The 23952-nt window shown below is 33.8% G+C and overlaps 1 protein-coding gene across 4 annotated transcripts in view; it reads left to right on the forward strand.

The window, feature by feature from the left end:
• Window positions 1-23952, forward strand: part of CHD1 (chromodomain helicase DNA binding protein 1) — a 75078-nt gene that overhangs the window by 47633 nt on the left and 3493 nt on the right. For 2 of the 4 annotated variants that reach the window (XM_008991755.5, XM_078365869.1), the window contains 14 exons: window positions 543-719; window positions 3874-4034; window positions 5312-5353; window positions 6714-6844; window positions 8014-8152; window positions 8363-8513; window positions 9696-9818; window positions 10938-11063; window positions 11552-11815; window positions 12211-12351; window positions 17341-17519; window positions 20983-21079; window positions 22337-22388; window positions 22956-23166. In XM_008991755.5, coding sequence (XP_008990003.3) covers window positions 543-719; window positions 3874-4034; window positions 5312-5353; window positions 6714-6844; window positions 8014-8152; window positions 8363-8513; window positions 9696-9818; window positions 10938-11063; window positions 11552-11815; window positions 12211-12351; window positions 17341-17519; window positions 20983-21079; window positions 22337-22388; window positions 22956-23166 — 1994 coding nt within the window. The remainder of the gene's footprint in view (window positions 1-542; window positions 720-3873; window positions 4035-5311; window positions 5354-6713; window positions 6845-8013; window positions 8153-8362; window positions 8514-9695; window positions 9819-10937; window positions 11064-11551; window positions 11816-12210; window positions 12352-17340; window positions 17520-20982; window positions 21080-22336; window positions 22389-22955; window positions 23167-23952) is intronic. The other 2 variants (XM_002744746.7, XM_078365870.1) reach the window with 1 other exon arrangement.

Genomic DNA, 23952 nt, shown 5'->3' on the forward strand with positions numbered 1-23952 from the left:
CCTCCCAAAGTGCTGGGATTACAGGCATGAGCCACTTTGCCTGGCCCTGGTAGTTAGCTTTAATATGTGCTCACTCTATACCAGACCTTGCATTAATACTCACAATAGTATGCTCTCAGAGCTCTGTGTCTCTGCCAGTAGCTCTTTAGATAGTATTTTCATGATCATAAAAATGCTGTTAGGTTGTTCTAAGTACTTGGTAGATGGACTGGTATGAGAACTTCTGCAGATTATTTAACATGTTAATAGTACAAATTACTTTTTTTTGTTCTGTTAACTGCTTTTAGTTCTGTGATGCTACTAATTTTGATGAGCAGTAGGGCAAAAGAAAATCATTCCTAGAGGATTATTAGAAGTCATTTCATTTGATCTGCTTTGCCCTAATGAAAAAATGAATCTAGATTGTTTAGAAGTTAAATTTGGTTTAGTCCACAGTCATATTCATTGTCCTGAGGATATTTAGGCATGCCAGTTCCTCCCCCTTAAAAATTGGGGATCAATTTTTCTGTAACAGTTACTCTTAAAATTCTGAAATTTATCAGGTTGCCAACTTCTCAAATATGGATGAGGATGACATTGAGTTGGAACCTGAAAGAAATTCAAAGAATTGGGAGGAGATTATTCCAGAAGATCAAAGAAGACGATTAGAAGAAGAAGAAAGACAAAAGGAACTCGAGGAAATTTATATGCTCCCAAGAATGAGAAATTGTGCGAAACAGGTGATTTTGTAATTTTGAAGATATTTCTGTAATGTAAAAGTATTCAAGCTGGGCTGATTCTTTGAATTACAAGATGATCTAAAACCATCTTCTTTTTTGGCACTTTCAAGAATGTTTTCTTCAACTGATCCCTTTATAAATAGATGATAAATATTCACCTGTAAATATCTCATTTGTCTAGTTAGAATAGCAATGTGGTTATTAAGCAGAATGGAAAACAACAGCTAATCAAACTGTCCACCCAGAGATGCAATTAATATTATTGCAGTGTACATCATTCCAATTTTTTTAATGCATTATCATTTACCTTTATGAGGTATTGGTTCATAGTTTTCTTTTCTTGTAACGTTCTTGATTTGATAATGTTTGCCTCGTGAAATGAGAATTATTTCCTCTTAATCTTTTCAAAGAACAAATTATTGTGTGTGTGTGTGTATGACAGCAGTGTGTGTGTGTGTGTGTGTATGTATGTATGTATGACAGCATCTTGCTGGAGTGCAGAGACACAATTTCATTCAGCTCACTGTAACCTTGACCTCCTGGCCTCAGATGATCCTCCCACCTCAGCCTCCCAAGTAGCTGGGACTACAGGTGTACCCCACCACACCCAACTGATTTTTGTATTCTTTTTGTAGAGATGGGGTTTTGCCATGTTGTGCAGGCCATCTGGAACTTCTGGGCTCATATGATTCATTTGCCTTGGCCTCCCAAAATGTTGGGACTATAGGCTTGAGGCACTGCACCTGGCCTCTTTTATTTGGTTTCTTAAGGTGCAAGCTTAGATATAGAAATGTAATCTTTGTTCTCTAATAAAGACATTTAATGCTACAAATTTTTCTTTTAAGCATTGCCTTTTCTGAATTTTCCAAATCCATTGTTTTCATTTTCCTTAATTTCAGAATATTTTAAAATTTTCCTTATGACTTATCTTTGACCCACAGGTCTTTTTAGAAGTGTTTTAAAATGTTCAAATATTTAGGAGATTTTTCAACTTTATGTAACAAAGCATGCTTTATGTAATTTTAATTTAAAAAAATTTGTGGGTATTTATTCAGTGGCCTAAATAAACAAATACCAAAGTTTTAAATAACTATAATAGTGCTATGCCAAGCTATATTGGATCCTTTGCCAAATGGAAAAAATTTCTAAAATGGAATGCTCCCGTTCTCCAAGGCTGTACCATGGAGGAAAGTTTTCTCCAGTCTTCTACCATACCTCTTTCTCATGAGCACCTGGTGGAAGTTTGTGTTAAAAGTGCCTGAGAGTGGGTGCAGGTGCTCTGAGTTTTAGCTGTTGGGTACTGTGATCTCACAATAGCCTACACTCAGCCATTAGTAGATTTTACCTGCTTGTATGGTACTTGATTTCTGTCACCTGTGCTATTCACAAATGAGCCACTGTTCAAGTCCCATCTGTTTTTCTGTTTCTGTAATCGCTTGTATTTCCTTACATTTAGATGTGTAGGTTGCCCTGTGATTTCATCTCTCTGCTGTTAAATAGAAAAGTTATAATTTTGGAGATCAGATTTGTTGTTAGAGTAGGAGCAGTGCCCTTACCAACTTTCTACATAACAGCCAGAAGTGGAGCCAAAAATAATGGTTTTGGCCTGAAAGTAACCATATATGTTATTTTTTCTTTCTGTTTATTTCTTCAAACTCCTAAGTAGTTTTGTTTTACAGTGTATAAGAATGAAGCATTACCTTAGATCTTGTGAAAGGATCAAGGAAGATCAGAAAAAATAAGGTTTAAATACCAGCCTTTACTTATTTAACTTTCAGCACATTAGAGGTTCAGAATATGTGCCACGGCTTTGGAAAAAGTCTTAAGACTTAGAGACTATATGGTTTGATGCATCCCATTAAAATTGATGGATGTTACAAATAGCCTTTTATGTGGGTTCAACTGGCATTTTTTTCTTTCAAATATCTCATTTGTCGAGTTAGAATAGCAATATGTGGATATTGAGCAGAATGGAAAAAAAGAAAAACTAATCAAACTGCCCACCCGGAGATACGACTAATATTATTGCAGTGTACATCATTCCAATTTTTTTAATGCATTATCATTTGCCAAATTAAATTGGAGTTGTATTAATTTGGAATTTTTTATTCTTTTTGACAGTATGTCATGAATGTTAATTATTCTGCAATCCCATTTTTAATGGTCTCTCAGCATTATATCATACAGATTATTTGTCTGGTCTCTCTTTGACGAATATTTAGATTATTTGCTTTTTGGTTTTGAGACAGGATCTCACTGTGTTGCCCAGGCTGAAATGCAGTGGTGCAGTCATGGCTCACACTGCAGCCTCAACTTCATGGGGTCAGATGATCCTCCCAACTCAGCCACCCAAGTAGCTGGAACTACAGGTGCATGCTACAGAAATGCCTGGCTAATACTTGAAATTTTTTGTAAATATAAGATCTCACCATGTTCCCTAAGCTGGTCTTGAACTCCTGTTATCTTCCTGTCTTGGCCTCCCAGTTATCTTCCTGCCTTGGCCTCCCAGTCATGTTGGGATTACAGGGATGAGCTGCTGCACTCAGCCATTTTTTTTTTTATGATATAAATAACTTTATTAATCAGTGTTTCTTCACAGTTCTGATCTCCTCAGGAAAAATGCCTAGAAGTTACATTGCTGGGTCAGTTGAATTACTTTTGAGGCTTTTGATATAATGTTGTCTAATTACCCTTTAAGTCAAAATTCCCACCAGAGGTATATGAATGTTTATTTTTTCATACCATTGCCAGTGTTGGCTATTATTGCTTACTTAGTGTTGGTCAAGTTGATAGATTAAAAAAGAATTGCATTTTATTGTTACTTTACATTTAAAAAATTTACCAATTAAGAAATCCCGTTTTGCATGTTTTTATTTGCTGAATTGCTCATTAATAACCTTTCTCATACTTTTACAGAAGGACTATGGTTATTTTCTTGTAGATTTGTAAGAGTGCTTTAAGTAGTAAGGCTATTAATAACTGATTGTTATTAATGTATTTTTCTCTATTTACTTTTTAATTTTGTTTATGGAATGTTTTCGATACATTGAAGAACATTTTTAAGATTTGAACCATCTTGTATAACAGTTTTTGCTCTTAAGATAAAAGCTGTTTTTACACTAAGGTTGGGTAAATTTTTATTTTCCAATTCCAGATTAGTTTCAACGGAAGTGAAGGTAGGCGCAGTAGAAGTAGGAGATACTCTGGATCCGATAGTGATTCCATCTCAGAAAGGAAAAGGCCGAAGAAACGTGGAAGACCACGAACTATTCCTCGGGAGAATATTAAAGGATTTAGTGATGCAGAAATTAGGCGGTAAGACAATCACTTCAACCTGGTTTTAGTGGAGCATGAAACTAAAATATAAAAATTCCATAATTTTCAAAAATTGTGATGAAGTTTTAGAAGAGGCAAATGTGTGTTATTTGAGTAGGAATTGGGTGGGTCTGCTTTTGGGTATTTGTTGTAACGGAACAAAACAAGTTTGGTGTCTAATCTTTGCATGCTATTTATTGCTTTATAAACTACTTAGACTAAAATTTTTTTTATTAATGTGACTCAGAATCGTGATCCTTTTGCATAAAAATATTTTTGATAAATTAGATTTTTTAATTAAAAATTCTCACTGCATTTATGACTCCCAAAGTTACTAATTTTTTGTGGGAATAATTTAGTTCTGTATTTTTCTAGTTTCTTAACACCAAGGTGACTTCCTTTTCGGAAGTAACCCTGTTAAAAGCATTTCTGATATGTTCAAGTAAGAATTGAGGTGAGGTAAGACTGGCCATGTGGGATAAATTGTGGTGTCCATTCAGAATATGTATACATTTCTTTAAGGGGAATGCAGTAACCACTTGCTTTTGTTTATGTAATAGTTTTGGTTATGAAATTTATTAAAATCTTGTTCAGTTTTGTATTTTGAAAGTTTGTTGTTTCTTGCAAGCCATTGTAACTTTTCTCTTTTAAATCTTAGACCTGACAAAATTCCTCATTCTTTCTACCAGAAAACTTAATACATTGTTAGCCTTTTTTAAAGGTACTTTCGTGACCACCTGATTTGCTGGACTTTCCGTCTTTAGTTAGGAAGCATTTTGACTTCACTTTACCTGGATATTTTTTCTCATTTATTAACCACTTACCTAGCTTTCTGAAGTAAAATTTTAATTTTCCATTGTTGGTGTAATACCACACAACCTAATTAAAGCCACTCAGTAAATTTTTATCAGCACTTGGAATGTGAGGAAGTGTATTATAGTTGATAATCATTGTGGAGACACTTCCTATGGTAGCTTTGAACCTTTCTTGGTCTTATGAAAATAATAAAGTAATTTCTAAAACAAAATTTAGCTTCTGTTGTTTTATTTATACTGATATCTAAACATCATCCTGGGTGTTAAAATATACCGTCTTACTTGGTGTATCTTAATGTTTTAACATTTTTGTTTTTAGCATAGTTCATTCTTAGTAACAGTGCCTTGAATTAATTTTTATACTAACAAGTATTTTCTTATGTCTGTAAACATTAGAAATATATATATAATTTTAGTGAAATCTGAAGCTCACATTTAAACCAAACAATTATTTTCTCTTAGGTTTATCAAGAGCTATAAGAAATTTGGTGGTCCTCTGGAAAGGTGAATACATTTATCATTCTCATAGAATTATGGAATATATTACATTCTGTCAGCTTTGTTTATTTGTATTAACATTTCAGTTTAGCTACTGTGTTAAATTTGCTGTTAATTGACATTTACAAAATTAATGGATAAGGCAAATACCAGATTGATTTTTAAAAATGTTTTTGTACTATCCTTAATTTCTGTTCTCAAATTTTTTTCCTGTAAATGAAGTTATCTATAAAATACAGGTTTAAATTGCACTTTTATGACTGTAAGGCACTTTTTACAATCTTTAGCTCATTTTTTATCAGTAACTTAAAAGTAGCATGAGCAGATTTATCCATAGAGGGGCTGAGTTACTAACCCAGCCTTTTTTTTGTTTTGTTTTTTCTTTATGAGACAGAGTCTCACTCTGTCTCCCAGGCTGGAATGCATTGTCACAATCTCAGCTCACTGCAGCCTCCGCCTTCTGGGTTCATGCAATTCTCCTGCATCAGCCTCCCAAGTAGCTGGGACTACAGATGCATGCCACCACACCCAGCTAATTTTTTTTTTTTTTTTTTTTTTTTTAATAGAGACAGGGTTTCACCATGTTGGCCAGGTTGGTCTAGAACTCCTGACTTCAGGTGATCCACCGCCTCAGCCTCCCAAAGGCGAACCCAGCCTTTTAACCAGCCTTTTCCTAACTGGAGATATTTTCTTAATTTTCTCTAATTCATTCTCTTATACAAACTATATTACAATTCACATTCTTAAGACAGTTTTTTGAAGTTGTCAGATAATCTAAATAATTATTGTGATTTGGATATTCTTTGCCTTTTGTTACGGCCAACCCACTGTCTGAATATAGACCAGCATAGACCCAAATTAGTTTATTTTTTACTCTAAAAAAAATCCCTCTGAAAGTAGATGTATTTTCTGTTTTGAGACGGTGTACTTAAAATGCAGTTAAATACTTGCATAATTATTCTGGATGAAAAAATGTCTTGACAATCATTCGTATTATCTATTTGGTGCAGAGTAATAAAAGTTACAGAACTTTACTCAGCTCTTTTGTTTACAGTTAATTATAAAGCTTTACTACATTTTGAACCTCTTAAAATTTGATCAGTTCTTGGAAGCTTTTACAGAATTGGTATGTATTCCATTTGCTCTATAATGAAGTAGTTAAACTTACTGAATATATAAATAAATTGTTTCTCTGCCACATTGTCCTGGTTTTTATGTGTTTCCTGCCATTTATGTGAACAAGAATACATAGAACATACAGTAGAGTGACATTCAGATCGTGAAATAGAGCGAAACTTAGTTTATCTTAAATGGCACGCCATTTTATTTAGCATATTTGCCTGAAAATTGTATTGTTTTGTTACAGATTAGATGCAATTGCTCGAGATGCTGAATTAGTTGATAAGTCGGAAACAGACCTTAGACGACTAGGAGAATTGGTACATAATGGTTGCATTAAAGCTTTAAAGGATAGTTCTTCAGGAACAGAACGAACAGGTAACATTAAAATGAGAGTGATTTAAAAGAGAGACAAATGAAAGTTTCAAAGTATGCTTTATTGAGCTAGATTTGATTTTTTTTTTTTTTAAGACAGGGTTTCACCATGTTGGTCAGGCTGGTCTTGAACTCCCGACCTCAGGTGATTGCCCGTCTTGGCCTCCAAAGTGCTTGGATTACAGGCGTGAGCCACCACACCTGGCTGATTTGATATCTTACATTATTTATTTATCAGTCTTAAAAGATTCTTTATATAACAAAGCCATTCTGGGTGAAAGGAAACAGAGAACAGAGTTGCAATTTTGAAGGCAATAGAATCTGTTTTTAGAGCCCCTGACATTTTCTGTCTGGGAGGTAAGTCAGAAATTACTGTTTTATATCACTTATATGTGCACACGCTCACAGACACACACACACACAAAATACAATCTGTATTGTTAGTATCTATAGTTTTTGTTTTGTTTTGTTTTTTAGTTTAGATGATTGGGAAAATATTATGTAAATATACATATATGATACTGGTTTGGAACATAATTATTTTATTATGCTTATCTTGCAGTTCATTTACCTGAATAAAATTATTTAGGTAAGATTTAATAAGCAGGGCAGGCATAGTGGCTCACACCTGTAATCCCAGCACTTAGGGAGGCTGAAATGAGAGTTTAGCTTGAACCCAGGAGTTTGAGACCAGCCTGGGTAAGATAGTGAGACCCCATCTCTAAGAAAAATTAAAAAATAAAAATTAACTGGGTGTGATTATACGTGCTTGTAGTCTCAGTTACTTGTGAATTGAGATGGAGGATTGCTTGAGCCTGGGCGGTCAAGGCTGCAGTGAACAATGATTGCACCACTGCACTTACAGCCTGGATGACAGAGTGAGACCCTGAGTCATCATGCTAGAATTCTTTATTTACAGACTGATGATATTAATAGATTGATCCATTTTATGTAATTGGTAAAACACTTAGATGAAATACTTTTTGTGATCTACATCTGCTTTATAATCACTAGTTCATATGTAGTGAAATTTAAGGTTTTCCAGTAATCTCCTTAATAATATAAGGAATACTTATTGTTAAATAACATAAGTAATAACATCGGTTGCTTGGTGTTTATAGAATTATGTTTCATACTTTTAAAAATACTCTTTTTTAAAAACAAAAATCAAGGTGGTAGACTCGGAAAAGTGAAGGGTCCAACATTCCGAATATCAGGAGTACAGGTGAATGCCAAGCTAGTCATCTCCCATGAAGAAGAATTAATACCTTTACACAAATCCATTCCTTCTGATCCAGAAGAAAGAAAGCAGTGAGTTATTTATTTTCTCCATTGTAAGATTTTTGTTATTCAATGATTGCAAAATGAATGTGTTGAATTTTTATGATGTTACTGGCTAGTTTTGAATAAAATTTGAAAAAATAAAACATATTTTGAAGTTCTAATGATTCATGTTTTTCAAAATTAATATATCAGCAAGGTGGTTACAAACTTACCAGTAGTTATTAACTTTAATGCCAGGTATACTATTCCATGCCACACAAAGCCAGCTCATTTTGATATAGACTGGGGCAAAGAAGATGATTCCAATTTGTTAATTGGTATCTATGAATATGGATATGGAAGCTGGGAAATGATTAAAATGGATCCTGACCTCAGTCTAACACACAAGGTACTTATTTATTTCTTGATTCTGTTGACCATTCATGTTGAACTTAATTTATCCTAATTCTTGCTTTTAAATTATGTTGGAAATAGTGGGAATTCAGAAACCAAGACTCTAGTTAGTTGTGTGACCTAGGTGTGTTTAGAAGATGCTTTGCATGAAAGGATCAAATTTAAATGATTTTTGAGATTTTGTGTTACTGTGAAATTATATATTATTAAGGCATTAGGTGTATTATTTTTTAGATTATTAGATTAAAAGTTTTATTCCATCATTAACTTTAAAAAAATTACTGATACATAATGTACATATTTTTGAATGCATATGATAATTTGATACAGTCATACAATACATAAAGATTAAGTCAGGGTGACTGGGACATCTGTCACCTTAAATATGTATCTTTACACTAGGAACATTCAAATGATCCTTTCATAGCTATTTTGAAATGTATAGATTATTGGTAACTATAGTTATCCTAGTCATCTACCAAACACTAGGTCTTAATTCTTCCATCTAACTATATATTCGTACCCATTCATCATTAATTTTATTATTTCAGCAAAGAAAAAAAATTCTTAAAATCTTTTATATATTTTTTAAAAACATCAGCATTTTAGTATTTTTGGTAATTTGGTTGCACTATGCTAGCTGAAATCAATTCTTTTTGCCTAAAATGAGAAACACTGTGAGAACTTTCTTATTATTTATGCTTATGTGTTGAGAACCTTTAGATATTGGTGTCTTGTCATTTGTTACTGTGAAGGAAAAATTATGATTTAGATCTTCTTCTAGAAAGGTGACAATTTTTGTGTACATTATATTTAAATACACTTTAACTGAGAAGGGGAAGATGTTTAAGGATTATGTAACATTTAATGACAGTCTATGTTAAGTATACTTTTGTGTATTTGAAGGAAATTTGCAACTTCATACTTTCTATTTTCATTTTGAAATGTAATAATCTGAGGGCTTTTTTTTAAAGGTGTATTTAGAATTCTCAGAAAAATTAAATCTTTGGCTCTGGCATAGGTATAAAAATATATTTTGCATTGAGTTAATTCCTACAAATATTAATAATTGAAACTTGTTGGTGAATAAGTATTTTTATATGGTTAAGCATTTTTTAGCCAATAAATTTCTCGTTATTTATTAAGACAGTCTGAAAAAAATGAATTGCTTTTTCAGATTCTTCCAGATGATCCCGATAAAAAACCACAAGCAAAACAGTTGCAGACCCGTGCAGACTACCTCATCAAATTACTTAGTAAAGATCTTGCAAAGAAAGAAGCTCTGAGACTTTCTGGTGCGGTAAGTTAAAACTCGCATGCCTATGAGCAGTTTACTTTTTAGTAAGATAAATTTAGTTTGCTTCACCATGCTAAACATTTGTAGTCAATATGAGCTTATATAAATGGATTTTTCCGGCCGGGCGTGGTGGATCACAGCTGTAATCCCAGCACTTTGGGAGGCTGAGGTGGGCGGATCACGAGATCAAGAGATAGAAACCATCCTGGTCAACATGGTGAAACCCCGTCTCTACTGAAAAATACAAAAATTAGTTGGGCCTGGTGGCACGTGCCTGTAGTCCCAGCTACTCGGGAGGCTGAGGCAGGAGAATTGCTTGAACCCGGGAGGCAGAAGTTGCAGTGAGCCAAGATCATGCTACTGCACTCCAGCCTGGCGCCTGGCGACAGAGCAAGATTCCGTCTCAAAAAAATAAAATAAAATAAAATAAATGGATTTTTCTGTAATTAAGTAATTGTATTTGATGTTACCATATTCAGGTTTTACCTTAAATTGCCTCGGCATACATGTTAAAACTGGTGAATCACATATTTTAGAAGTAGGATTCTTTTTTTTTTTCCCTAGTTTTGGAGAGGGATAGAGAAAACTCATTTAGAGTGTGGAGTACTTTTTGAGAAGTCAAGCATAGATAGCTGTTTTACTTGGAGTTATTAAGAGTGCTTAATGGACAGTGTCAGAGGTTGCTAAGCTTACTGAAAAAGAAGGAAAAAGACCAAAAAAGGAGGTGATTGGAAACTTAGAGCAGCCTTTAGAAATTTACCTATGACCATAATATCGATAACTACCTGTGTAGTGTTAAAAATTATTCCTAATGCTGTTTCTTGTGCTGTTGAAGTAAGCTGAAGGTGATAATAATCAATGAGTGTAAAACATTTGTTTCTACTTCTCTCTGATCTTCTTTTAAAGGAATAATAATTGGTTAGTATTTATTATTCACATTAATATTATATTTGACTCTTTAAGTTATATTATCTTTATTGAGTTTCTGATGTTAGTGCAGCTTATTACCAATAGACTAAGGATCAGGTAGGAATATGTGTTTTAGCCATTAGATATAATGTTTATGAAGTTTTTAAAAATCAAATATATAGAGTTGGTTAAAACTAAAGTAATGATTTTTAGGGAAGTTCAAAGAGGAGAAAAACAAGAGCTAAGAAGAATAAAGCAATGAAGTCTGTAAAAATGAAAGAGGAAATAAAGAGTGATTCTTCTCTGCCTTCTGAGAAGTCTGATGAAGATGATGATAAAGTAAGAATGTGTTTTAGAATAGCAACCTTTTCTATGGAAAGGGAATATGCCATGTTTTTGTGTACTTAACATTTAAAATTTGAACTAATCCCTTAAAATTTATATTTTAGGTACTGAAGTTGTGTGTGTGTGTGTGTGTGTGTGTGTGTGTGCGCGCGCGCGCGCGGTCCATAACATAGTCTCATTTATAGAACAGAATTCTACCTATCCAGTAGATACTATATAGCACTAGAGACACAGAGCAAAGGTCCTTCCTTTTCAAACATTTGCCAGTTTGATGAGCTTCTGTCTCCTTAAATTGTATTATGAACTTGAATGGGACTGGCTTACCTTAGTTTGTAGGAAGGTAAACATTGCATGTATCATTATTAGGGGGATTCTTTTCTGTCTTTCAGAATCCACATACATGCAATCTGTAGTCAATGTGAAGAAAAGTTAGTCTTTGTTAATTTGGTTAGTAATACATTGGCCATACTTGCACTTTCCAGGATGAGATCAGTTCTGTGAAACATCCAAATAAAAAAATTAAAACAGAAAGAGACAGTGAAGAAAAACCTGAGCCAGATGTTTGTATAAAGAAGGAACCAGAAGAAAAGAGGGAAGCAAAAGAAAAGGAGAATAAAAAGGAACTTAAAAGGGAGATAAAAGAAAAAGAGGATAAGAAAGATATAAAGGAAAAAGATTTTAAAGAAAAAAGAGAAAACAAAGTAAAAGAAGCTATACAGAAAGAAAAAGACTTAAAAGAAGAAAAGGTATGCAAATCATAATAAAAAATTTAGAAAGTAAAACATTGAGCATATTTACATTTTAGGAGACTAAATTGCCTGTCTCAGCCCATATTAGTCTCAATAACTGAGTTCTTCAAAAGTATGTGTGGGTGTGTAGTAGAGGAGAATAATAGGTTTGAACACTCTTTAATGCCTTATCTTTAGAGGAACAGTACAGAGTAGCTTTGATTTTTTTTGTTTGTTTTGTTTCCCCAAATAAAATTGGGGAAAAAACAAATTAAATTTTTAAGATGAAGATATTCAAAGAGAATGAGCACTTGTGGAATAAAATGAGACAGTAATTATTTTCTGGAAGTGTTGCTCATTTTGCCTTTGTTGTTATTGGGGTTTTGTTTGTTTTCTTTTCACTTTTACTTCAGTTGATTGAATCCAAGTCCGATAGTAAAGAAAGATCCAAGAAATCTTCAGCATCAGATGCTCCAGTTCATATCACTGCAAGTGGTGAACCAGTTCTCATATCTGAAGAATCTGAAGAGCTGGATCAGAAGACTTTCAGCATTGTAAGCAGTAGACTTTCTGATTATTAGTATTAATTCATATAACATTTCAGTTAAAGTTTGTCATTTAAAGGTTTTAATTTAGAACCACATTTGAATCTATTGTAGTTCAGATAAAAGCAGTATATTTAAAATTTGAAGGTTGTCTTAATTTTATTCTATTTTTGAGATAATGTCTCTCTGTCACCCAGGATGGAGTGCAGTAGTGCGATCATGGCTCACTGCAGCCTTAACCTCCTGGGTTCAGGTGCTCTTCCTGCCTCATCCTCTTGAGTAGCTGAGACTAGAGGCATGCCACACTCCCAGCTAATTTTTAGGTTTTTGTAAAGATGGAATCTTGTTATGTTACCCAAGCTAGTCTCGAACTGCTTGACTTAAAAGGGAGATAAAAGGAAGCCAAGATGGGCCCAGGTGCTGGGATTACAGTCATGAGCTATCATACCCAGCTGATATCTTAAATTTAGAAGCAGCTCAGAAAAGCTCTTTAATAAAGACTTTAAGGAGAGGAGTTTAACGAGTACTTTGAGTGAACTTTTCTTTTCTCCAGCTTTAGTATTTCAAGTTTTTCAATTCCCAAATGTCATTAAAAAAAAAAAATTATATATATATGTATATGTACACACACACATATAAGTATATGTAATAGTGCTTCTTATCTGTGGTGAAGGACTAGTTTTTTTCCCCACTCCTTTACAAACCATCATTTTTTAAAAAAAAATACAATAAGAATGAAATGTTTCACTAGAAAAGTGAAATAAGAAAAAATTATGTACAAAACATGAGCCTAATGTTTTGTTAGTACATGCAGTAGCTATAGAGTTGCATTGTCAAATTGCTATACAAGTTTCTAAATATTCTTGGTTTCTGTACCTATGTTATTTATGTATTCGTTTATAATTTACTCAATGTATATATTTATATTTTATTTACTGAATATATAGTTATGTAATTACATAATATAACAATATGTAGGGCTGGGCGCGGTGGCTCAAGCCTTTAATCCCAGCACTTTGGGAGGCCAAGGCGGGTGGATCATGAGGTCAAGAGATCGAGACCATCCTGGTCGACATGGTGAAACCCCGTCTCTACTAAAAATACAAAACATTAGCTGGGCATTGTGGCGCGTGCCTGTAATCCCCGTTACTCAGGAGGCTGAGGCAGGAGAATTGCCTGAATCCAGGAGGTGGAGGTTGCGGTGAGCCGAGATTGCGCCATTGCACTCCAGCCTGGGTAACAAGAGCGAAACTCCTTCTCAAAAAAAAAAAAAAAAAAAAAAAACAATACATATATGGTTAGTAGTACTGACTCTGGAGGCAGAATGGTGCTATTTGGAAACTTAAGTATGAAGATTGAATGAATTGTACATGTAAAGTTTGCAGATAATGCTGTCTCCAAAAAAAGCTCGGAAAGCTCAGAAATTGATAGTGGTTGTTGTATATGTTGTTCCTAAATTCAGGCATCTGAAGCAGATTGACTGAGACTAAAAAGTCCAATTGCACAGCAAAACCGGGAAGGAATAATAATTTTAGAGAAGAAAGACTGAGCGATATGAGACAGATATGGAGTTTTCAGAGCTTGAACTAGGACTAGGAAATACTTTCTCACAGAGCACAACTGAAGTTTATAGTCTGATATATTAAATATGTCATGTTTATATATAGTTACAATATACACAAATCTGTATATAAGTGTATATTTCTATATTTTCTCTTTAGAGATTTCTAGAATCTAAATCTTTTGTACCAATTTGAGCAGTTCAAATCGTGTTAGACTTGGGTGTCAATTTTATCACTAGTATTAATCAAATCTTATACTTGAAAGATGGAAAAGTTTACATTCTAAAATTATATTTATTTTCAATCCATTATGTCCTTCTAGATCCCCACCTTACCCTCTTGTCCTGCTTTCTTCTTCTTTTGCACCGTGATTAGACAATGTTGATTTAATGGACCCACTGATGTATTTCCTACTCATTTCACAACAAGCCCTAATAAAGTTCAAATATTGTTCATGCTCTTTAAATATATTGGTTCCTACCATAGTCTTTTTTTTCTCCCTACTTTGAGCTGTTGACATTCTTCCAATCACTGAGAATATTGGAGATATTAAAAGCTGCTGCGGCTCCTGTCTTCCATTGTATTTATTGAGTTATGTGTTTTATCTCTGGACTTCTGTTTTTATCTCTTCTGCAGGTTCACAGGCTGGGATTTCTTCTTTTTCAAAGTTACCTTTTTTTTTTTTAACTTACTCTGCGTGAGAGTGGGGTGAAGTGGTATTATTTTGCTTTTTGAAGTGAAAACATTAAACTCTTCACTTGAACTACTTCCCCTTCTCTATGTGTTCCATAATGAATGAGGTGAAATTGTGCCTATTGCCACAACCCCCCCCCCCCCCCACACACACACACACACACACACATTTCTTTTTTAGTCTTCTGACTTTTTCATGTAACTACTGGAATGGAAAAACTCCTACTGAACACAATGCATGAATTTCCTCCTCGTTAATCTTAAATGAAATTTTGTGTTTTATGAAAATGAGGAATGGAATAATTTTTAAACGTGGACTCTGGAGCCAGACTTTCTGGCTTGTGTAAGATTTTTACTTCTAAGTAAGGAATTCCATTGTATTTGAGAATAGCTCTGAATATGTTGAAATTCAGTTGCCTTTCTGAGTCTTCACTCTAGAAACATATTTGCCTCATTTGACACCTTGATTTTCGTTATCTTTTACTGGTTGTCTTCCTAAATGACAGTATAACTTAGCAGTCACAAGAAAGCACAGAGTCTAAGGTCAGTTAGAGCTGGATTTAGCAGATGTCATGTTATTCTAAGTTTCAGTTTCTTCTATAAAACATACTAAATACTGTTGCAAAGGACTATTGTCAAGGTCAGGTGAGGTACATGTAAAGCAAAGCCCACCCAGCCTCTGGCATCTAATAAGTGCTTTGCAAGTATGAGTCCAGTTACTATCTTCAGGTGTCAGCCGTAGCATTAGTTTTTAGTCATCAATTCCATCGGTTTCCCCTGCTCACATCCAGTCAATGTAACAAAATCCTGTTGGCTCTACCGCACTGATCTTAGCATAGCCATCTCTTTTTCTGAGTTATTGCAGTAGCTTCATATGCTATTCTCACTGCTTCCTCCCTGCCTATACCTCAGTGTGGACTCCACGTAGCAAACAGAGTGATCACGACTTACAGGGATAATAACGACACACCATTATATTTCTGTGTTTAAAATGCTGCAATGGCTTTCCATCTCATTTAGGAGGAAAGATTCTTAAGTCTGAAACCAGCCTGGTAGCATCTAGTCCACTCCCATTATCACCAGCCGCTTCTCTCATTCACTTAGTTCCAGCAACATAGGCATTCATACTTTTTTAAAAACATGTCAAACAAGTTTTAGGACATTTTTGTTTGTTTTTTATTCTACTTGGAATGGCTTACTCCTTCATTTTCTTAAGGTGTCCTCTCAAATGTTGCCCTTCTCTGAAATCTTGCATAAGATTGGAAGCTCCCTGCTCTTTCTTGCTTTATTTTTCTTTATCACAGTTGTTGTCTAACACTTTATTTCTTGTTTATTTACTGGCTGTCTTACACTAGAGTTCAGGTTCCATAAAGGCAGGATCTGTTCTACTTGCAGCCCGATTTCCTGGATCTGGAACAATGCCTAGAACATAGTAACACACTAAACTTATATATGTTAGGTAAATTATTTTCTAGTAGAATATAAACTGCCGAAGTTGAACAAAAAATGGGAAACATAAAGAACAGAATGAATAACACTAAAAATTAAAAAGCAAATTTAAGATTTCCCCTTCTTAAAGCATCAGATCTGACTGAATTCTAATTTTATTTATAGTAAGAGAGGTTCATCAGAGCAGTGGTGTAAGGACTTAAAATTTTCTCTGTTTTTAGATAGGTTCTTACTCTTGCCCAGGCTGGAGTGCCAGTGGCATGATCACAGCTCATTGCAGTCTCAGCCTCCTGGGTTCAAGCAGTCCTCCCACCTTGACCTCCTGAGTAGCTGGGACTACAGGTGTGCACCACTATCCCTGGCTAATTTTTTTTTTAAATAGGATCAGGGTCTCACTGTTTCCCAGGTTGATCTCAAACTCCTGGACTCAAGTGATCCTCCTGCCTCAGCTTCCCAAAGTGTTGGGGTTACAGGCATGAGCCACCGTGCCTGGCCTAATTTCTTAATAAATGATGTTGGTTAATCTAAATGTATTGTTCGATGTTGACCCATCATCCTTATATTCTGAGAACTAAATCAACTTGCTTTTTGTGAATATAATGTTAAATTTTAGCTTGTTTTTGCATTTACAGTTTATCTGAAGTTTGCTTTGTTAGTAATATTTTTATTCTAACTTTGATATAAGGTTGTAGTTCTTACTGCTACAATAAAATATAACAATTCTTAATATGCCATCCTTTTATTAGCATGTCAGGAATGTGTAGCCCAAGGAAAAGCTTACTCTTTGACCCTCTACTCCCCAACCACCCAAAATATGAAGAGCAAGTCATTATTACCATCTTCTGTTGTCCCAAATGTTTGAAAGAATAGACAATTCATACATCTAGCTATATTGATTTTAATAGTTTTGCTAAAATTGTTTTACTCTGTACTATAGTGGATAGTAGGGTATTAAGTTATGCTCTGAAAGATTTTACTCTATATTTAAGACTTCTTATAATAGTGTGATACAGTTTAAAAAGTAACCATTTATGTAGAAGCTAAGTAAATCCAAAGCTTTACTTATGCAAAGACTAATTTTAAACGATTCCATTATAAGGTTTGCTTTCCTGAAGAAAATCTAAAGGGGAAAGAACCCTGATGTATAAGATTTGTGAAATGAGATTTAATTGCTTATTTTGCTATCAAACAGTGTTACAATATTATACTCATGTAAATGTCATTAAAGGAGGTAGATCTTATTGAATTTATGTTTTAATATATGTGTTAATGTTCTTGTTTTCTCATTTTAAAGTGTAAAGAAAGAATGAGGCCTGTTAAAGCAGCTTTGAAACAACTTGATAGGCCTGAGAAAGGCCTTTCAGAAAGAGAACAACTAGAGCATACTAGACAGTGTTTAATAAAAATTGGAGACCATATTACAGAATGTCTAAAAGAGTATACAAATCCTGAACAAATTAAGCAATGGAGAAAGTAAGTGATACACTTTTCAGGAAGTGTTAATTGTGTATTATGTAACTCTCATTTGTGTTTTGTTTTCTTTCCTGATTCTGAAATTTAGGTAACAAGATAATGTTTACAGAAGTAACCTGAGGATGATTGTTTTAATTTTTTTCCCTTTAACATTTTTTATTTATGAATAGTTAAATACGTATCATGGTGGATAACATGTGGCATCTCTGAAAGTTGTTTCATTAAAATTCAGATTGCATTTTTTTTTAAAAAGTCTTTGCAATTTACCAAATTAATCTCAGTAATAGCTTTTGAAATTGGTGTTCCCACAAAGTTTATTGTTTCATGAATTTAGCAGTTTACCTCCTGGATACATGTATAAAGATGTAAAAATTAACATCCTCAAGCAATGTAAAATGCAAAAAAATTAGGAAAATAAAAGTAAGGTAGTGCATTATTCTTAAAGCTAAATTTAGCTAATCTAAGGATTATATTAAAATTATTCTCTCTACTTTTTTTAGTGTAAACATGCTTGGCTTTTATCTTTTACATTTAAAAGGAAATATAAAATTTGAAAGCCTGGTAACTTTTATTTCAATAATGTTTTTTGCCAAGAACGGATTTTCATTTTTGGAGGGCCACTGAATGAAAATATTTAGTTGTATATTGCATACCAATTTTTGAATCCTTATAATTAGGGCTTAGATTTTTGAGGTTTGAAGAGTTAGAATGGCTACCTTACCTGCTTTCTAGATGAGAAATAAGGAACATCTTACTGAAATTACACAGTGAATTTGGTTGAAAGTAAATTTTAAAATGAGCAAAGAATAAAAGAGTTTGAAATAAAATTTAAAGAAAATAAGAAATTACACAGTGACTAGTACAAATAGGTACCATTTCAAATTTGGTTTGTCATTAGGAAAGGGTGGGAAAACCTTTAGAAGAAGAGAAACTAATACCCAGGAGACTTAACTTTTTCATTGTGTTCTGTCACTTTACATCCAAAAGCTATGCTCTCACCTTACTTTTCTTTACTCAGTTGGGCAGATTATCTTTTTGGTTTTCTTGTTTTGTCTTGATTTAATATTCCTTGTTGTTCATTCCTGCTGCCACTATTTCTGGTTAAACCAAATTCCCTTAAGGAGGTTATGGGGAAGGAAAGAACTCAACTTGGAAATATCCTATAAAGTAAATTAGCTTTTGCTGTCTTGTAAAAATTTTGATTGATTGATTGATTGATGGAGTCTTGCTCTGTTGCCCAGGCTGGAGTGCAGTGGCAGGCTCTGCCTCCTGGGTTCAAGTGATTCTCCTGCCTCAGTCTCCTTGGTAGCTGGGACTACAGGCCAATACTCAGCCAGTTTTTTATTTTTAGTAGAGAGAGGGTTTCACTATGTTGGCCAGACTGGTCTTGCACTCCTGACCTCAAGTGATCCCCCCACCTCAGCCTCCCAGTGTGCTGGGATTACAGGTGTAAGCCACCATTTTTAGTAAAGATAGAGTTTCACCATGTTGGCCAGGCTGGTCTTCGACTTCTGACCTCAAGTGATCCGCCCACCTCAGCCTCACAGTGTGCTGAGATTACAAGTGTAAGCCACCATGCCTGGCCTATTTTTATTTTTTGAGATGGAGTATTGCTCTTTCGCCCAGGCTAGAGTGCAGTGACACAATCTCGGCTCACTGCAGCCTCTGCCTCCCAGGCTTAAGCTATCTTTCCACCTCAGCCTCCAGAGTAGCTAGGACTACAGGCATGCACCACCATACCCAGCTAAATTTTTGTATTTTTTGTAGAGACAGGGTTTTGCCACATTGGCCAGGCTTATCTCAAACTCCTGAGCTCAAGTGATCTGCCTGCCTTGGTCTCCCAAAGTGCTGTGGGAGATTTGTTTTTTACTGCCGAAACTAGAAAAAAAATACTATATTAAGACCTATCATTGATTGGCTGACCCTCTCCCCTCAAGAACAGTTATTGTACAAAATGAAAGAAGATGGAGACCTAAGCCACAATTATAGAACAGTTGGCATTAAGCAAGTATTACAGTAGTTATAGTGACCTTTATTTTTTTGCTTACAGGGTTTCTTTCAATATATTTTTTGACCAAATTTCTTAAAAACAACTGAAATGCAACAGTAGTTTTTATTTAAAGATCACTGTAATAAAGTGTTTCTTTCAATATATTTTTTGACCGAATTTTTTACAAACAACTAAAATGCAACAGTAGTTTTTATTTAGAGATCACTATAATAAAGTGATGGCTAAAATAGAATGTACATTTCTATTATAGTTGTCTATCAAATATGCCTCATTCTGGTTGATCCTTTTAATAGTATTATTTGTAGGAAATATGAACAGTTATTTAATCAGTTTACCGAAGAAAAAAATAGATTCAGATAAAAAGCATTTTAGGGCTGGGGCTGCTGAATGACAAAGGAAATACCTAGGACCTGAACTTGTTATTTAAAAAGGCACTATTTCTTAGGTTTGTGTAAGTGCTGATGTTTGTCTCAGCTCTTAGGTTTTTTTCAAGATCTGACAGTTGTTCAGATGATATGATTAAAACCAGAATCTAATTCCTGACTAGACTTTTTAGGGAAAAATATATTTTTACAAGGAATTTACTTGTGAACAAAAAGGGATTTCATTAACTTCTACCTTTTATGAGTTAACTGTAGAATGTAGATATGTTTGAAATAGTCTAAATTTATATAAAGGCTAGATGAATTTTTCCCCTTCTGTGGATTTCAGTTCAGTAAGATATCATTCAGTATATTCTCTCAGTAAATTTGCTTTTAAAATTTATTTCAAGGTAAATATACCTCAGCTGTATATCTGAATCTTCTGGGGACTACTACCCTTAGAACTTAACATTTCTTTTCTTTTCGGAGATATATTTGACAATTACAGATGTTGTATATAGTTTGATGATTTGATATACACATGCATTGTGCAATAATCATCACAATCTATGATTAATTATTGATGCCTCCCTTGGGGTGGGAAGAGATACTAAGCTGTACCTCAATTACGGTGTTTGGTCGTGTTACTCCTGGGATCATTGCCTTACCATTATAAAGTGACAGTTACTTTATAATGCTTTATTTAAGACAATTCTTTACAAGCATAATCCGTATTATCTGATGGCATTTCCACTCCATCTATAACATACCTGTTCCTTATATGTGTTATCAGGATCACAATATGAACCTGAGTCACTTCCTTAATTTATATCTTTGGTGCATTTCAAATTAGGATTGATTACTGCTTTTCACTCCAGCGACTAAAAAATGAAGTGACTTGGAAGAGAAGTAAAAATTAATGTTTAGTTTCACTGGAGTCTTAATCATATATGAAGTTTTAAAAAATACATAGAATTGGTATCCTTAGAGTTTGTTCCAAAGAAGGCTGTGTATGTGTGTTTCTATCCATGAAAAAACTAAATATTTGCCACCAGACTAACTTAATTTGCCTTTTTTTTTTTACTTCTAGAAACCTGTGGATTTTTGTATCTAAGTTTACTGAATTTGATGCGAGAAAATTACATAAATTATATAAGCATGCTATTAAAAAACGGCAGGAATCTCAGGTAAACTTGCCATTATATTTTTTTCCTTAATTTATATAATTAAAACCATGAGACTTTTTTTTTTTTTTTTTTGAGACAAGATTTTTGCTCTTGTTGCCCAGGCTGGAGTACAATGGTGTGATCTTGGTTCGGCGCAACCTCTGCCTCCCGTGTTAAAGCAATTCTCCTTCCTCAGCCTCCTGAATAGCTGGGATTACAGGCATGTGCCACCACGGCCAGCTAATTTTGTATTTTTAATAAACACAAGGTTTCTCCATGTTGGTCAGGCTGGTCTCGAACTCCCGACCTCAGGTGATCCACCTGTCTTGGCCTCCCAAAGTGCTGAGATTACAGGCATGAGCTACCACACCTGGCCCAAAACGTCCTTTTTACAAAACAATTTGATTAATAAATACAGAAGGAATAAGAGAAATTTTTTAAATCACCATTAAACACCACAGTAGTAATTGTTGCAGGCAAGATTCACAGAAGGGAGGTAAAATTAATGGGCAAGAAAACAGGATATTGGCAGATCTCCTCTGAAACGTTTATTAATTATAAAGGGAAAATAACTTTATAGAGAAACTTGCCTGACCCACCTTAAACAAGCAATCAAGGTTAATGTCACCAGTAGTTTAACACATATCAGCATCATGAACCCTCTGATAACAGTGTACTGAGAAAGGCACATCACCTATATGGAATTCTTGCCAAAAACATATAAATGTTTTCATGTGAAAATACCAGATAAGCGCTACTTGAGGGATGTTCCGTAAAATAGCGGATGCTCTGGAAAAGGTGTTAAGATTATGAAATAGACTAAGGAGCCGTCACAGAGGAAGACATGACAACTAAGTGTAATATGGGGTTCCAAATTGAATTCCCAAGAACATTAGTAGAAAAATGTGAAATCCGAATGAAATCTGTACTTCAGTTAAGTGTTACACCAATGTTAATTATTTGTTTTTGATCATTATACTATGTTTATATGATAGTAACATTAGGAGAAGCTAGGTGAACGGTATGTGGAAACTCAGTATTATTTTTGCAACTTTTCTGTTAAGTCAATTTATTTCAAAGTGAAAAAGTATCTTTAAGTCATGGGTCAAGTAGTTTATACTTTAAAAAGAGATCTGTAAATGTCATACACACATAAACACATTCTAATATCTTATGTGAAGACTTCATTTAGTATCAATATTTTCTAAGAATTATCTCTCCTGTTTAGTAAGTTTGGGAAGTCACCTAAAGATTCTTACACGTGTGCATTTATTTTAGCAAAACAATGATCAGAACAGCAACTTGAACCCTCACGTGATTAGAAATCCAGGTATGTAAGCCTTACTGATTGTTTGGGAAGTTAAGTTTTTTTAAAATTTTGGTTTGAATAAACCAAATGATAAAAAAGGTTCCACTGTGTTTTTATTTATAAGTACCTTTATATTAAGGAGATATGGTAATCCTGATACATACCTACATTATTATATAAAATATATTCTCTTAAACTTTAATTCATTTTAGTTTATTATCCTTTTAATAAATCCTTTTCCCAGTTTCTAGAAAGTGTAGAATAACTTAAAATGAACAAGTGTTCTTTTTTATGTAATTTGGAGCAGTGATACATTATTTCTGTACAAGAGTCACAAAAATATAATCTGAGAAAGGAATGGGTCCCATAGTTTTCATTTTTTATTTATTTCAGAACCAAGCAACCCTTTTTAATTAAGCCTTAGTACTGCTTTTATAGACCATTTCTAAATGCTTTAACTGCTTGTATTTGGGAACTGATTTTGTTTTGGCAAGAGTTGAAATGAATTCTTGTTATCTATCAACAAAGCTTTTTTTGCCACATTTCTTTTAAAGTCATTAATAAAAGTTGTACTTTCTTATCTAACAGATATGGAAAGATTAAAAGAGAATACAAATCACGATGATAGCAGCAGGGACAGTTATTCCTCTGATAGGCACTTATCTCAGCACCATGATCATCATAAAGACCGACATCAGGGAGATTCTTACAAAAAGGGTGATTCCAGGAAAAGACCCTATTCTTCTTTTAGTAATGGTAAAGACCATCGTGATTGGGATCACTACAAGCAAGACAGCAGGTAAACTTGGCAGTCACTTTAGAAATTTTGCTTATGCATGTCCTTTTTCTTTTCATGATGTTGCTGTATTTGACCTATCAGCCGATTCAATCTTCATGCAGTCAAAAGAAATCTTATGAAATAAAGTTGTTTATAATTCAGAAAAATTTATATATTATCTTTCAAGAACTGAATTTGTCTATAAAATGGCTTTTGAATTATGAAATTGAGATTAAAATATATAGTAAGAAAGTTGATATAGGGAGTTGTATAATTATAAATTGTGCGAGATTCATTGTTGGTTTTGGAGAATATTGGCTGAAAAACTCTAAAATGTAATAAATGGGATAAAATAAAAGCTTGATATAATGATTCAGATTTGGTTTAGGAAATTGTGCATTCCATGTTTTTAAAAAGTCAAGAGGGGAAAAATTGATATATGTGAACACATCTCATTGAGGTTAAACTTAATCTCAGCAATCTGGAATATTCTTGGAACCAGAAAGGTTTTTGTTTATTGTTGTTTTTTGAAGGCTTTGAACAGTAAGCAACTTCAGTATAATAACAGCAATACTTTTTATTCCTTTATTGATAAAGGAGTATCTTCAGTAGTTAATGATCATTACTAAAAGTAAACCTGAAAACTAAAATTTATAGTATTTATGCTTTTATAATAAATAGAATAAATAAATTAGAAGACATTTTTTGGGTATTAGTTGTATTCAGTACAATAATTTAAGAACCTCTGTCAACGCTATGAATACATCAGTTATAGAATGGCTCTTATTATTAGAAAAGGTTCAAATA

This window comes from Callithrix jacchus, chromosome 2 (assembly GCF_049354715.1).
Source record: "Callithrix jacchus isolate 240 chromosome 2, calJac240_pri, whole genome shotgun sequence".
NCBI lineage: Eukaryota > Metazoa > Chordata > Mammalia > Primates > Cebidae > Callithrix > Callithrix jacchus.